The sequence below is a fragment of the Mesocricetus auratus genome, unplaced genomic scaffold, assembly GCF_017639785.1.
Source record: "Mesocricetus auratus isolate SY011 unplaced genomic scaffold, BCM_Maur_2.0 Super-Scaffold_100003, whole genome shotgun sequence".
NCBI lineage: Eukaryota > Metazoa > Chordata > Mammalia > Rodentia > Cricetidae > Mesocricetus > Mesocricetus auratus.
The window spans coordinates 41,818,226-41,835,184 of record NW_024429188.1 but is presented as its reverse complement, the minus strand read 5'-3'; the positions used below and the strand labels follow the sequence as shown (position 1 = coordinate 41,835,184).

The window sequence follows — 16,959 nt, the reverse complement described above, 5'->3', positions numbered from 1 at the left end:
TTATCTTTCTCCCTCTCTCCTTACTGTTCACACACACACACACACACACACAGAGAGAGAGAGAGAGAGAGAGAGAGAGAGAGAGAGAGAGAGAGACACACAGACAGCTCACAAAAATGTGTTTTACATATTACTTTGTGACTTTGTTTTTCTTTAAACTAAATTTTTCATAGTAACTATCTAGATATATAACCTTATATACTTCCTTACATCAGTTGAACTTCAAACAGAGAAGCATAACCAAGATTTAAAAGCTTTATTACAAGGAATTGGTGTGATTGCAAAGGTTGGACAAGTGATTCCTGCATTTGAAGGACATGAGGTGAGGCAGGCATGGAAAGTCATGAGTAGAGACAAAGGTATCAGTTACAAGAAATTAGTAACAGAGACTCTCTATGTATGCACTTCTGTTCCACAGGTAAAAATTCTTCCACTGGGTACCTCGAACTTCTTTTATAAGCCTTTTAGCAGATTCAGTCAAGCCCATTCATATTATCTAGGATACTGCCCTTTACATATCTTTGATTAGGGGTTTTTATTACACCTGGGAAATTCCTTCATGATGATCCCTATATTTTTAAGGAGAATACTCCAGTCAAACTGGCACATCAATACTGGCACCACGTGCTTCTCTTTAACATTGGTATAATAGCCGTATGGAAATGGAGCAATCATTCCCCTTTTGATAGATTTTCCACGTGTGTTTCCAGCTAATTTATTCTTTTTAAAAACTTATCGTTATTATTTTATTTTTATGTGTGTGTGTTTTGTGTACATATATTTCTGTGCACCACATACATGTCTGGAGCCTGTATAAGCCAGAAAAAGGCATCAATTTCCCAGAAACTATAGGTAAATACAACTGTGAGCCACCATGTAGATGCTGGAAACCAAACTCACAACCTCTTTAAGAGCAGCTAGTGCACTTAACTATTGAACCTTCTCTCCAAACACTTATTTCTAGCTTTTTTCCCATGAAATATATTGCTGTAAAACATATCTACATGTATATTTCATTATACACTGTTGTTTTATTCCTGCAGCATAAACAGTCTAAAATGGAATGAGGGAATATGAAGGTGTATAAACATATGCATACACATTATGTATCAGAAAAGTTATAAAGTCTACCCCTCAATATGATTTGGTACTTATTTCTCCATATCTACACCAGTACTCCATAATATTTACTTTTTAATTTGTTACTTCACTTACTAAAGTTCAACTTATCCATATAACTGCTATTTCTTGCCAATTTCTTTGTGAAATTAACACTGAATATTCTTTACCTGTTCTTATTTTATTTAATTTAAAATAAAATCCTAAGCAGTGTCAATCACAAACAGACTTGCAAATTGTTTATAGTATGTGAGTTACTGGTAATGAAAAAAAAACTGCCAATTTTAGACTATTTTTAAAGAAGGGATAGAAGAGGAAACAAATGTATACATATGATATATATATGTGTGTGTGTGTGTGTGTGTGTGCGTGTGTGGCACATATGTGTAAAATTTATTATATTTCATGATGATTTTTTATAGAAACACACCTATAAAATTCATATACCCCAATTTTTACATGTTATGTTCTCAAAAATGGATTAAATTTGTAGGCTTGGGATTTGCTCAGTAGTTAGTATACAGCAGGCTCAGCACTCCATCCCTATTTTGGCAGAAAGGTGAAAGAAGTGAAGGAGAAAAAGGAAAAATATATATTTGTATTACTTTATATTGAAAATAGTAAAACCTTGTCAGTTTTCAGTTTCACATAGTTTCCTTGATTTACAATTTGTCTTTCCAGTTTGTTCATGGTGCTTAATTCTGCTAAAAAAAAGTTAATTGCTTTAACAAACGTACCTACTATTTCTTTTTTTTTTGCCTCCCACTTTTATTCTACTTAAGGAGATCCACACTACCAACACCTAACAATTTCTGAAATTTTTTAAAAATAAATTGGAAACAAAATTCATCTGAAATTTATTCTTTGAATGTAGTGTACATTTACTCTCTTTTTTTTCAGATGAATAGCCAATGGCACCAGCAGTAATATACTAAATCAACTGTGTATTACTCACAAACAAATTTCCAGTTTTGTAGACTGTAACTGTCCATACATACTTAGGTTTGTCTTAGAATGTCTATTCTTTTTCACTATTCTGGTTATGAAGACTATACTGTGTAGTTCTTCATCGTTGTTTCTTAGCAATTCTTTGATGTTTATTCTTTGATATGAGTATCAAACTCCACTATTCTAAACCCAAGAAAGACAGACTTAGATTTTGACTCATTGTACGAAACTTTTTAAAATTTAGAAAGCTTAGCATTTTTGTTATTTCCTCATTCTAAGAGAATGCTCTTTTGTTTTTTAATCCTAATCTTATCCGCACCTACTTCAAGAACATGTTATAATGTCCTTCATATTATATAGCTTTTTCCTTTATACTATGATTTAGATAGTTTGTACTTGACTAAACATCATTAATAACATTCATATTTTTTTGTAATTGTGGTTATCTCTCATTTTCATTCCTGATAGTGAATAGTTCTTATTTTCTAACATTAATTTTATTTATTCAGATACATCTTTATGATGTACATTATAATAATTTGATACATGTGTACAATGTGTAGTAATCAAATTAGGACAAAGAACATTTCTATCTCTTCAAACAGTCACTTTTATGTACTGACAAACTGATACTATTCTAGTCATTTTTTAATACATTGTAGTGTTTTAATTTGTAGTTTTTCTACCAAGCTAAATAATAGCTATAAACAATTCTTGCATTCTGTTTTGGTGCCTGTCTTTGAACTTCTTTCTTTTTCTCTGCCCGGAAGTCCTGCCTATTTCCCCTACCTAGCTATTGGCCATTCAGCCTTTTATTACACCAATCCCAGCAATTTGGTAACAAGGAAAACTAAACTATCAAGTCTTCAATCCCCATCAGAGACCCAAGAAGGATAAAATATTACTTGAGTAAACAGGAAATGCAGAACAAACATTTTGCAAAACTATAAGAATAACATAAACATTTGGCTGTCTGGACAGTCACCCCAGGTTCCTCTGCAATATTGTGGCATCTGTCTTCAGCCTACAGTCCTAGAATATCTGACATACTTTCATATGAAGCAGGAATTTTGAAGGATCTTCTTACCTTGTCTTGACAAAATTTAGCAATAACCTTCTTTTGTGTCCTGCTTGTCCAATTTGTACAGAATTCTGTCAGTTGAGGCAAGGGCAGTTTCTTGCCCAGTGGCTAACATTGCCCGAAATAAAAGAAAACTACATCTGGGTTACCTGATTTAATATAGTTTTCTGCTATCACATATTTTCTATAAGTTTTATAATTTTGTTTTACTTGAATTAACAAAAGTCCATTGTGAATATGTACCACATTTCCATTATGCATTCATCAGTTGATGGGCAGCTAGGCTGTTTCAATTTCCTGGATATTATGAATAGAGCAGCTACCAACGTAGATGAATATGTATCTCTAGAGTAGGATGTAGAGTCCTTTGGGGATGTGTTGAGGAATGTGTTATGGTAACTCTATGTTTAATGTTTTGCAAAACCTCTGTATTGATTTCCTTAATACCTATACCATTTTATGCTCCTTCCAGCAGTGATTAAAAGTTCATCTTTCCCTACAACTTTGCCATTATTTTGTTTGGGATTTTTTTGATATATTTGTCAGATATCTTTGGAATGAAAGATATATTCATTTTTACAGTACATAAAGGTATTTGTTTTTTTATAATAAAGTTCAAATTTCTTTTGTGTTGTAGGCTTTGAGATTTCTGAAAACCAGAAGAGGCAGGCTGCAATGACTGTGAGAAAAGCCTCTAAACAGAAAGGTACATTTGCCTTTTCTCCTTCAGACCCACTTGCTATCTGTATGAGACTAAGAAACCATAGGCTATGTGTTTTCACATTCCTTGGCTCCTTTCCATACTGGGGTTCACTTGGAATAGTACCCAGCTACACAGGTATCCTTGACAACAGGTAACAAATGCTCTTAATGTTTTAATTATTGGGAGTAAGTGGTATAGGGTAGTCATATCCATGCTATTGGCTAGATAAACAAAACAAAATCAAAACCATTGTCTTTTTTAACTTTTTTGAATAATTTAGAGAGAGGCAGGTAATAGTGCATGTATATAATTTATTTAATTAATATAAATGTTTAGGGATATGTTCTCAGGTTCCTTTCAGCTATCTAGAAATACTTACCTAAGCAGTAGCCCCATCCCAAAGTGAAGAGCCTCAAATTGAAACCAGATAGTCTTTCTTTGAGGCAAACACTGAAATACCTTTGAAAATTTAAAATACAAACAGAATCAACTTAAATATGAAATAGTTCTTCTTTTCTTTTTCATGAACCAGAACAAAACTAAAGTGCTCAGTTGAGCAAAAAGAAGGAGCTACCTTCCACTTAATGGAGTGTGTACTTAGTATCAAATTTCTTAATTTCTTTCATTTCATCTTTATAGTAACCCAAAGAAAATGGCACTATTAGCCCCTGTTCCAGGTTAAGAAACTGAAAACATTCAAGGTAAAGTGATTTTTTAACCTAAGTCATCTTGATTCTGAGACCACTGCTCTCTCCTCTTCATCTCAGGGTCCTGATGATGATGATATCTCTTGTTTGAAAGAAGAGCTCATTTTATTGTCTCATCTCAATTACTGGCAACTATTTTTACTACTGGCAGTATTTTCACTGTCCCCAGGATTTGATGCCACATCACTTTTCCCAGACATTTTCTTCTGTTCTCTCCTTAGCTCTCATTAGCTCTAGATGAATTCTAGAAATGAAGGAGCAAAAACTGACAAAATAGCGCTAATGTAAATATCATTAGAAAAGTAATTGCTCTAGTGTCTCCTTCTCATGTTATTTGTATACCACGGGATATTGTCAACCATCTATTTTTCTGAGGGGTTATCTGGCTGATATAAAGACCTTTTCGCTATCTTTTTACTTTCTGCTGTCTTGGTTTTCAGAATTTATATATAACTTATTGGGGTTAAGTGCTAATTCTTCATACACCAATGCAATTGAGTTTATCAATACAAAAGATGTCAGAATCATAAATACAACCTCCATCTTCATAGGCTTTAGGGCCAGTTAAAAAGCAGATTAATAATCTAGAATAACTTAAAAATTTTTGAAAAATAAAATGGGAGTAATTTGTCTAATTTCAACACTCGTTATATAGGTACATTTAACTGAGGCGTTACAGATAGTTTAATGGCAAAGAATTCCTAAATAGATCTAGACACGTATGTGTGGCCTATTTTTGACAAAGACAGAACAACAATTCAGGAAACAGAAAAAGTGCAACCTTTTCACCAAATAGTGCTGAATTAGATTTCCATACACAAAATAGAACTTTGATATAAGCCTACACCTTGTGTAACAAATAGAAATTCACTGTGAAATTAAATATCAAACTATAGAGGTCTAAGAAAAAGTGTACAAAAAGTCTTTAGGATCTAAAATAAAACAAAGAAGTTCATAGATTTGACATCAAAAGCTTGAAACAAAAAATGGAAAATAGAACATGACAAAGTTCTCCCTGACGTCCCTGTATTATATGTTGGCATCAAATACCATTTCTGGCACTTGCCACTTCAAAAATGGCTCCAGAACCTAATTCTTCCTTTGAATGTGCCAATAGCTAACAATGAGTTAATATTATGAGTACCGACAGGGTGGTTAGATTCCTTGAATCTTCCATTAATGTGAACTTTGGTGTGGTGGTCACAACCCCCATTGAAACTGTATGCTTTGAAAAGATTCCATTTTTCCTTTATTTATATGAATCATGTCTTCTGATGATGAATTTCCTTTCTGTTTCGGTTATTGATGTCAATGTTCTATTAAATACAGGTTTATCACTATCAACCCAAAGCAAAACACTGAATCACTGTGCTTAAGCATTATGGAAAGTACTGAAGTCAGTAGTACTTTTGACACTTTCAGGGAGTTTTGGAGAAGAAGAGAACTAAAATCTAGAAATAAAAGGATTTTGTTAGGTTGTTCAGAGGAACAAGCCTTAAATCAGGGATTATGGTCTCCTAGAAAGAGCAACTAACCAAGAAGTCAACAAATGTGGGTTCTAGTTCTTTCTTTGTTGCTAGATAAACATGAGACCTTGGGTATAATATTTCTTTCTAGTCCTTATTTTTCTTGTCTGTCAAACAAGTGCTAGTAACACTCCATAATTTTTGTGATAATAGATAAGATGGTGGAGGATGTGGTGTTATATGTGATTGGGAAAGAAATAATTTGCAGTACTGATTGATTATCCTTACTCAAAATGCCTGAGAGCCCAAGTACCTGAGATTATAAACTTTCTGAATTTGGGAATGTTTGCATAGACTTTTTTGATTGAATAGTTTTAAGATGAAAATCTTAAAAGTTCCAAAATACGAAACTTTCTGATTGCTAGCTTGAATTTCAGAGTATTTCAGTCTTGGAGGTTAGGGATATTCAATATATTACCAGGTAAAACTCTAAACTAGTGGACTGTGAGGGATCATTGGTTACTTTGAGAAGCCACTTGGTACTAAACTTATACTCTTATCTTTTGATCTCTTATTTGCTCTAGGTGTCAACTCTGCCCGCTCAGTCCCTCCTTCCTACCCACCACCACAGGACCCGTTAAACCAGGGCCAGTACCTGGTCCCCGATGGCATCGCTCAGTCTCAAGTCTTTGAGTTCACTGAACCGAAACGCAGCCAGTCACCATTCTGGCAAAACTTCAGTAGGTTAACCCCCTTCAAAAAATAATACCTATAGGAAGGCAGATAATTTTAAAATAAATAAAATTATATTTATAGATGGACCTTTTTTCGGAGAAGCACTGTTGAAAATTTATATATATATATGTGTGTGTGTGTGTGTGCGCGTGTGTGTGTGTATGTGTGTGTGTGCACGCATGTGTGTGTGGCACACACACACAGACCTTTAAGTATACACATGTGTGTGTGGGCATGTGTGCACATATGCATGCACATGCATGCACACATACATACGTATACACACACAGAGAAGGACCAAAACCATTTTCTGTTGTTTTGGGAAATTGAAATCTGTAGTTGGTAAGAAGTACCACTAATTTCCAAACATGTGATTCCCTTCTTAAAATTTTTAGTTCTTAACCTTGTTCCCCTCCCCCTTTCTTTCAAAAACTGAATTTCTCTTTGTTCTTTTTCCTGTTAAGATAACCTATCTTCTCCTCTGGTTCACTGACCTGTCATTACTACATAGAGTATTTGCATTGTTTTATTTCCCTTTCCTGATGATACTGATGCTGATAACTTTTGCATTTAAGTTTTGTGGTGGGCTTGGAATTTCATTTCTCTCTCTCTGTCACTTTCCATGGAGAAGGGGAAGATTTCCATCTCCTGTCCCTCATGCAACCATATGCAAATGTTCCTGTAGCCCTGCGGTTATACCAACAGCCTTTTCCCAGCATCGTGTGTCCACAGTTGTGCCAGTCTAGACATGCTATGTTGTGCCCTGTGACCTATCTGCTTGGTATTTCTATTGCTTTCACTGTTTTAGGTATTGTGGAAGGATATAAAACCAAACAGAAACAAAGGAGTATAACAATGTATTGAGGGTAGAGAAGGCTTCTGTTAGGGGGTTATTTTTTTTATTTAGATGATTTCTTCTAGCACTGAGGGTTCCCATGTAACAGCAGTGCTAAGTCATTGAAGTTTTTCATCTAAGGGTTAGTTTTGTCCATTAGTCTCTTTTTCAAGCCCCCTTTATTATCAATCTCCCTTTCAGTCTGTCTCTTCCCTAGTCAAAAGGTTGAGCTAAACTGGAAGTGAAGAAATGGAGACTCTGCCTCCAGGGGAAGAGATTTATCTCCACCCATACAGCATATATCTAATAGGTAGGGTAAGGTGGGGCTCTCTATATAGCAGTTATTTCGGTGTTCTGGTCATCCCTGCTTCTATTTTCAGATTCTTAAGGCATCACTGTTAGAAGCATATGGAGGGTTCAAGACAAAATCTGCTTGAACAAGATCATTAGATACCTTCGGATTAACCTGAAAAGAGTTCAAGATTGACAATAGCATCATACAGGGAAAGATGGGGACTATCACGGAAAGAGACAGGCTTGATCCAAGATAATATACCTGTAATTAAATTAGTACCACTGGAATTATGAGAAACATTCTCAACTGTTAGCAGATTGCATGGATAATCTTCTCTGTCTCCTTCTTTGCCCTTACTCTGTCTTCCTTGCAGAGGATTGTGAGTATTGGCATAATTCAAGCCATTCTGGCACTCAAAGTAGGTCTTGTTTCTGACATACTCCCATCCCAGGACAACTGAGGTAAGTGATAGAGAAACCTAGGGCTATATTTACCTCTGGGAAAAAGATCTGAGGCAAAACACCGAAGTCGGTTCTTGACAGGCTTTCCATTTGACCAGAACTTTCCCCACAAAATTCACAATCCCCATGAGTATAGAAGTACTTATTCCTCCTCGTCAGGTGGCCCTTTGTATGAATAGAGCTTGGACAGTGAGGATAATAGGATATAAAGAAGTGGGGAAACCTATGCTATCCAGAATCTGGAGCTTGAGTCTGTTCTGGACCTGTCAGGAAAATACTTCACCATGAATGGCCCTAAGCTTCCTAAGCAGCAACCACAGATGTATGAGGTCTTCAGTAAAGCTGCACTGGGCACTTCATGGTGCTCTCTGACCTAGACTAAGCCCTATCCAGATTGGCAATCTTTTCCCTATGGAAAACAAATTACAAGTTGTCAAACTTTTATAGTTATGCAAGGTGAGCTAGCAGAAGACCAGGGCTCGGGACTGGCTATCACTGCTCAGCACATGACAGAGCTACTTAAGCCCTTATGGCAAGGATTCTGGCATCTAGCACCTAGACTACAATGTTATCCCTTGGCAAACTGAAAGATGTTTCACTTCCTATGCAGGCCTCTCTTAGGGTACTTTCTTTTCCTACTTTCTACCCATCCTCACTAGACTTGGCCTTGGCAACTTTCTGCAGGGATTAGGGGCACACCACAAGGGGTTGCTTTGAAATGTTGCTGGATCTATAGTATATTTTGGCCAGACCCTGTCATTCTCTTCCCCTTTCTGAGTCTAACATTCAAGGCTACAGGATCAGGGGTATCGCCTATTACCATCCTGTTTCTCCATGCAATCCACTGACCTTACGATGTGTAGTCATTTTTGAAGGCATTCCCAATTCAGCTCTCCTTTGATTGAAATGACTTACTCCACCCCCACACCTATGGCTCAAAATACATCAGTGGCCAGTAGCCCAAAGGGAAACGCTTAAATTACCTGGACTCAGTATCTAAACCTGTTGTGTCCCCAAAACCATGTTATTCCCCCCAAATTCTATAATTCTGTTTCTGCATGGCCCTGTACTCCCTTTTCCTCAACACAATGAGGCCTGAATTATCTTTCCAAAAGGGTTTTGCCAGTTTGTTTTTATGAATTCTACTGTAGGGAGGTCCTAATACAGAAATACAATTTTTCTTTTCTTCTCTCATCCTCTTTCTATGTGTATATCTTTAATTGGTCTATTAAGGACAGCAACAAGAGAGTTCTAACAATTCTAGTATGAAGCCAAATAGTGATATTTTAGTGCTTTGGGGGTGGGGCGGGCTGGGTGAATAGATGGGCAACAGTGATTTTGACTACCCCTGCTGCTCTGCATTTGCCAGTTTATTCTTTTGTTTCTATTATCTGACTGTTTGACCCTGTCAAACAAGTGTCAAAATTGTGTATTTGGAAATGTTTAATAACAACAAAAAGATGTTGTAATGACATAAAGCCTTATGAAAATATTTATGGAGTTCAATAAAAGAAATAAAAAGACTTTCAGGCACAGTTGTGCCATTTGTGTGTGTGTGTGCATGTGTGTGTGTGTGTAGAGAGAGAGAGAGATGGAGAGATGGAGAGAGAGAGAAAGAGAGAGTGACCAATTGCAAAATAAAGACAATTTGTGTGGTGTAAGAGTACTTGCTTCAACTATCTTGGGTCACTTATTTTGATATTTCATTTCCCAAGCATTACATGGACTATTGGGAAACATTTCTATCATTTCTGGAAGAGCAGAAGACAAGGACAGAGTTTGAACCTGTAGTCACGAGCACTTAAAATGTTTTTATAGATAGAATATCTTTCCTTTTACCTGGAATTTTGCCAAAACCTAATTGCCCATTTCTAATATTTTCCTTGTATCTGCAGTTCTAATATCCATCCTGGGTATTTGTGATAATTTCAACATTGCATTTTTAATGTAGTCAAGGCTGTAACACTTAGGAATCTTCCACTCCAGGTTCCTTCTTAACACTGGTGACCAAGATTTTGCCATTCTTTTTATATCTTACCAATTCCCAGCTTCCCTGGATTCCAGGATTAAATTGTAATTACTTCTTTCTGAGTAAGTGGCAATATCTGATTTCAGTCTTCCTAGACTATTTTCTAGGAGCTTTAGAAATGGGAAAAAATGACTGAGTTTATAAACTGGATTTGACAGTGGAAGACAGAGGCTAAAAGAGACTTGCTAGGACAACCTACCTTCTGAGGCTTGCTCACCTATCTTCTACCTCCACCGCTGCTGAAACTGATTTAAGAGTTCTTTTGTCTTAGGTTTTCAGTGGCACAAGGGAAGGCAAGAATGTGGAATGAACTGATACCAACAGCATATGAATGTTATTCTGTGCAGTCGTTAGTAGACCCATCTCTTGGATTTTCTAAACACAGCTTCCAAAACAAGCAAAACCAACTGCAGTTCCAGGTCGTTTTTGTCTCCAGAACCAAGTACAAGTGGGCAGAGAACTAAGGTCTCCAGTGTGGACTTTGCTTCTCATCACTCACTGCTTCAGTTACTTAAGCCTCCACTTTGCTTCTTAGCCCACTGGCATTTGAACCATTAGAGATTTCTTTATTCACCTATTTCTCCTGGTTTCCAGAGACATCTTCTTGACGTGGCTATGGTACTTTTGAAATAGATCTTACTTGGCCCTGATTTTCCTTGCAAATCCCAAGACTACAAAATGAGAGTATCCTGTATTGTGCCACTTGAAGCTTTAGCAATTGCAGAATAATATTTCTGCCTAGCTGAATTTATAACACAATTGATGACTTAAGAAGCAAACTCTTCTGCTTGTATATCATATTTATCTCTTAGTTGTGGCCTTCTCCAGTAGACTATTAGTGTCGTATAGATAATGGTGTCTCATCTAGTTATGAGGAATCAGGAAGAGGAATTGGCATAGAGTGGTCCTTGTAGGCTTCAGATGCTACTGTCACTTTTACTCGAGGTCTCCAACAATATGTCATTTCAGGTAAGTTCCTGTGCCAGGCTGCATATCTCTCTACAATAGCTATGGCTCTCTCCAGTCCTGTCAGAAAGTTGCAAAGTTGCATTCAATCCACATATCCCAAGTAGGCATTCTGCGACAGAGGTTGGCATGCTGCAATAAGGATATTAAAATGATGTTTAAGTGACTGAAATATCTTTGTCCCACAAATCAGCCCGGGCTTAATGTATAAGGATGGACTGGGACTGTGGTGAATGAGATCCTTAGGTATTCATAGAACAAAGTAATTAGCCATAAAGAAAAATCTGTTCGTCCGTCAGGACCAGTTTGGTTACAGAATAGTAATTGATAATCACAAATTTATCAGTGGCATACAGGAGTTTATTTCTTGTTCATGAAAATTCTGCCATGTGTTCAGACAGCTTCCCAGGGCAACTATGAACTATTTCTACTTTATTATATTTCCATTTCAACACATGCTTTTATAACTTCCACAGCAAGAGTTATCACAAGAGTTTCTCAGCTCAATAATAAATTTTGTATTTTGGCTTTCCAGTCATAGGGCAAAGGGACAAAAATGATCACATGACTCATACAACTTCAAGGCAGCAAAGACAAGAGAACTAGATATTAATAGTCATGAGAAGTATGTACCAAGTGTCATCTATATCTCTGACCTTCCTCTAACCCACAGGCATCTGCAAACTCAGAAGTCTATTTCCAATTACCATAGCCCAGGATCCCTCTTTGTTTGTGAGTCACCTTTGACCAGTAGGTCATTTCTTCTCTTTCCCATTCTCCATCGCCCCCTTCCTGTGGTCATCTCCACACCCACAGACTTAGGTCCAGATTGTTGGTCTTCAAACCTGCTTTGTTCAAGAGCTGACTCCATATTTTCCTCTGCTTGCTGCCATGTCTGAACCCACAAACCTAGCTTCAGACCTGTGATTTAGGAGCCTTATTTGCCTGATCCAACTAAACAGTGTTCATCCACTAGCTTCATAAGGCATAGCTCAGGTCATGCAGTTCCCACACTAGCTCAGTCTAAGGAAAGACAGATTAGCACATCAAACACACACCAAAGGAAGGAGTCCACATACCCAGGTCAAATCGCAAAAACAAAAACAATATGAATGGCTAAGAAAGTATGTCTACCATCAAACTTACTAGTCCTATAGAAGTATTATCTAACAAGTAATATATAAATGAGCCCCAGGACACATAATTTTAATAAACAATTACAATCTTTTATCAAAGAAGTCAAGGAATTGAAAAGTAAAATCAAACATTCACAGAATTCTTAGAGAATAACAATAAACATTTATGTGATGACCAAGAAAATACAAATATGCAGATGAATGAAATGATGAAGACAATTAGGGATTTGAACTAAATTCAATGAAAATAGACACATTGATGAAAACAAAAGCTGAAATGAAAATTAAATTGGAAAACCTCTAAGCCAGAAGACAGCCTCATACCCAGGAGTATATTGGCGACACAAATTTTACTTTGATGAGTCAATTAAAATCAAAATGAATTCACAAAGTTGGACATGAGAAGAGTTAGGAGAAGGAGTAGGGGTTAAATAGCATGAAAATTCACTATATATATGTACTAAATTGTCAAAGAATAAGCAAAAATACTGTTTTTAAAAGGCTTAAATGTGTGTGGGATTTTACTGCAGCTTCATGCATGACCCCTATATCACACTGTGAGTTACAATATAGTACAATTGAGGCTCATTTCCGTAGTGTAGTGGTTATCACGTTCGCCTCACCATATAGTACAATTGAAAGAAGAATCATGCATATCTGCTACTCTTCCGTAAGTAAATAAGATGTGTCTTCTTATTGGGCAGCAGATCAGTACCCATCCCGAGTATACACACGGACTTTGGACTCCCATCCAACAATGTGAGGTGCACTCTCACCCTGAACTCTTGGGGAAGGGTCTAGGCCCTGCCCTATATGAAATGACAGACTATGGACACCCCCATGGAGGGCCTCACCCTCCCTGGGGAAATGAGGGGATAATGGGGGGGTTGGGGGGAGGGCACGGGAGGAGGGGAGGGAAAGGGAGAGGAACCTGGAACTGACTTGTGAAGCAACCTTGTTTCTTATCTAAATTTAAACTGAAAAATAAATAAATGAATAAATAAAAACTTCATTTTGAATGACACAGGGTTTTATGCCACTTTATAGGTAAACACTATTGAGGTAAAGGTCAAAAGATTATTAGGAAATCAAAACTTAATTTTCAGCATAGCACCTAGGGTATCCTTCCATAATGAGTCTGTGAGTGTAATACACACCTGTGTTAAGTGCAACGTATTCTGGGCACCCAGCATGTGAATGTTTAGAAAGGAGGAGTGCCCACATGTCCCCGCATTGAAAAATGTCTTTCTTTGCTCCACTGAATTGATGCTAGAACATCAATTTAAGGTTTTTTTAGTCTAGAATTAAAGAAATGTAATTGATGGCTTCACCAATTCCACAAATCATTAAAGTGTATTGTCTGAAAGTCATTGGGAACAGCTCCTGTACCCATGCCTGTGCTGACCGAAGTGTCCTGCTCCAAACTCAGGCTCCCCTTCCATCTCCAGCCCTACACATGGGAGTTTCCTGGTTATCTTGTGCTTTCCCTAGCATCTTCATCCTAAGTCTACAAGGTTTGTTATCTTTCTTTGTCTACATAGTCATTCTTTTTCCCTGCCTCACCATCTTCTCACGCTAAGACTTTAGAAGCAAACTGCCTTGGTCCCAATCCTAGTCCCATCACACATTTCTTAGTTATAGAACTTTAGATGGCATACCTAATCCAAGTCTCAATTTCCTCATCTGCCCTATATGAATAAGAACTATCATGGAAAGCACTTCTACAAGAATAGTCACAGGAACTTTATTCCTGTTTGTTCTAAGGTGAAAACAGATTAATGTCTCTTAACTAGTGAATAAATAAATAAAGGTGAACTGATACAACATGCTAATTGTCTTAGTAGGGGTTTCTATTACTGTGAAGAGATCATGAACAAAGCAACTCTTAAAAAGGAAAACACTTAATTGGGTGGTTTACAGTTCAGAGGTTCAGTCCATTATCACCACATGGCAGTGTGCAGGCAGACATGGTGCTAGAAAAGGACCTGAGAGTTTTGTTTTGTTGTTGTTTTTTTGCCTGGTTTTTCGAGACAAAGTTTCTCTGTGACTTTGGAGGCTGTCCTGAGAACTCTTGTAGACTAGGCTGGTCTTGAACTCACAGAGATCCACCTGCCTCTGTCTCCCCAGTGCTGGGATTAAAGGCATACGCAGCAAGAGCTGAGACTTTACATCTTAAACAGGCACCACAAAATGGTCTGTCTCACGAAAGTAGCTTGAGGTTAGGAGACATCAAAGCCCACCCCCTCGGTGACACACATCCTCTAACAAAAGCCTCCCTACTCTAAAGTCACACCTCCTAATAGAGCCACACCCTTTGAGGTCCCTAACTATCTCATTCCAGTACTTAGCCACCAAAGGCTTGAAACTATATCCTAATGCTAAAATTCATTCAGTCCAACTTCAAAAGTTCCCATAGTCTATAATAGTCTCAAACTTATTTAAAAGTATAAAGTTTAAATTCTCTTTGTAGATTCATGCAATCTCCTGACTGTAATCCACTGTAAAATCAAAATCAACTCAGATCACACATTTCCAACATATAATGGCACAGAATATACTTTACCTTTCCAAAATGTAGGGAAGGGAACATAGTGAGCAAATACTGGACCAAAACAAGACTGAAAACCAGTTCAACAAACTCCAAACTCTGCATCTCCACATTCAGTGTCAAAACACTCGTCAGATCTCCACATCCTTTCAGTTTTGCTGACTGATTTTTTGTATTCATTTTATTAATTGTTAAAATTTATTTTACACACCAACCAGTTTCCCCTCCCTCATCTCTTCCTATTCCCTCCCTCTCCCATCTACGCTCCCCATTCACTCCTTTCAGAAAGGGGCAGGCCTCCCATGGGAGTCAACAAAACATGTCATATCACAATGAGAAAGGACCAAGCTCCTCCCCCTGCATCAAGATTGGAAAAGTTATCCATGCATGGGGAATAGGTTCCAAAAAGCCAGCTCATGTGCCAAGGACAGGAACTGATCCCACTGCTAGGGGCCCCACAAACAAACCAAGCTACATAACTGTCATCCACATGAGGAGGACCTAGGTCAGTCCTATGCAGGCCCCTAGCTGTCAGTCTGAGTCTAAGCTCCCACAAGCTCATATCAGCTTTCTCTGTGGGTTTCCCTATCATGATCTTGTCCCCTCTTGCTCATATACTTCCTTTCTCTTATCAACTAGATTCCTAGAGCTCAGCCCAGTGCTTTGTTGTGGATCTCTGCATCTGTTACTGGATGAAAGCTCTTTGTTAATAATCAGGGTAATCACCAATCTGATTATAGGAGAAGACCAGTTCAGGCACCTTCTCCACTATTGCTAGGAGTCTTAGCTGGAGTTACCATTGTGGATTCCTGGGAGTTTCCCTGGCACTAGTTTTCTCCCTAACTCCAAAATGCCCTCCTCTATCAAGATATCTCTTCAATTACTCTCCCCTTCTGTCCCACCCCCAACACAACCAACCTGATTCTTCATGTTCTCATACCTCCATCCACTCCCCTCTATCACCACCCCACCCCTAGTTTACCCAGGAGATCTCATCTATTTCCCCTTCCCAGGGAAATCCATGTGTCCCTCTTAGGGTCCTCTTTGTTACCTAGCTTCTCTGACAATGTGAATTGTAACCATGTTATCATTTGGTTTCCCTCTAATATCCACTCATGAGTGAGTAAATGTCATGTTTGTCTTTCTGGGTTTGGGTTACCTCACTCAGGATGGTTGTTTCTAGTTTCATTCATTAGCCTGCAAATTTCATGATGTCATTGCTTTTTACAGCTGAATAATACTTCATTGTGTAAATATACCATATTCTCTTTACTCAGTCTTTAGTTGAGGGGCATCTAGGTTGTTTCCAGGTTCTGGCTATTAAGAATAATGCTGCTATGAGCATAGTTGAGCAAGTGCCTTTGTATGATGGAGCATTCTTTGGGTTTATGACCAGGATTAGTATAGTTGAGTCTTGAGGTAGATGATTCCTAATGTTCTGAGAAACTGCCATACTGATTTCCAAAGTGGCTGCACAAGTTTGAAATCCCACCTGCAGTGGAGGAGTGTTCCTCTGACTCCACATCATCTCCAACCTAAGCTGTCATCAGTGTTTTGGATCTTAGTCATTCTGACAGGTGTAAGATGATGTCTCAAAGTCATTTTGATTTGCATTTCCCTGATAGTTAAGAATGTTGAACAATTCTTTAAGTGTATCTTGCCATTTGAAATTCTTCTGCTGACAATTATCTGTTTAGATCTGTATCCCATTTTTAATAGGATTATTTGGTATTTTGATGTCTAGTTTCTTAAGTTCTTTATATGTTTTGAAGATCAGTCACATGCCATAATGCCTTCACTCTGTTACCATGAACCCCTAATACCCTGGAACCATAGTCATTCTAAATTCCTTCTTTTATAATTTGCCTTTGTCATAGTGCTTTATGATAGCAATAGAGAAGTAACTGAGGCAAATATGTTATTTTCAAAG

General features: G+C 37.6%; 1 protein-coding gene across 6 annotated transcripts in view; it reads left to right on the top strand.

Moving 5' to 3' along the window:
- Arhgef9 (Cdc42 guanine nucleotide exchange factor 9) overlaps window positions 1–9,874 on the top strand; it is a 157,834-nt gene extending 147,960 nt beyond the window's left edge. For 5 of the 6 annotated variants that reach the window (XM_013121343.3, XM_005081140.4, XM_013121344.3 and 2 more), the window contains exons 9-10: window positions 3,786–3,854; window positions 6,609–9,874. In XM_013121343.3, coding sequence (XP_012976797.1) covers window positions 3,786–3,854; window positions 6,609–6,790 — 251 coding nt within the window. In that variant the 3' untranslated portion in view covers window positions 6,791–9,874. Of the gene's footprint in view, window positions 1–3,785; window positions 3,855–4,490; window positions 4,553–6,608 lie in introns of all 6 variants that reach the window. The other variant, XM_013121347.2, reaches the window with a different exon arrangement.
- The last annotated feature ends 7,085 nt before the right edge of the window (window positions 9,875–16,959 follow it).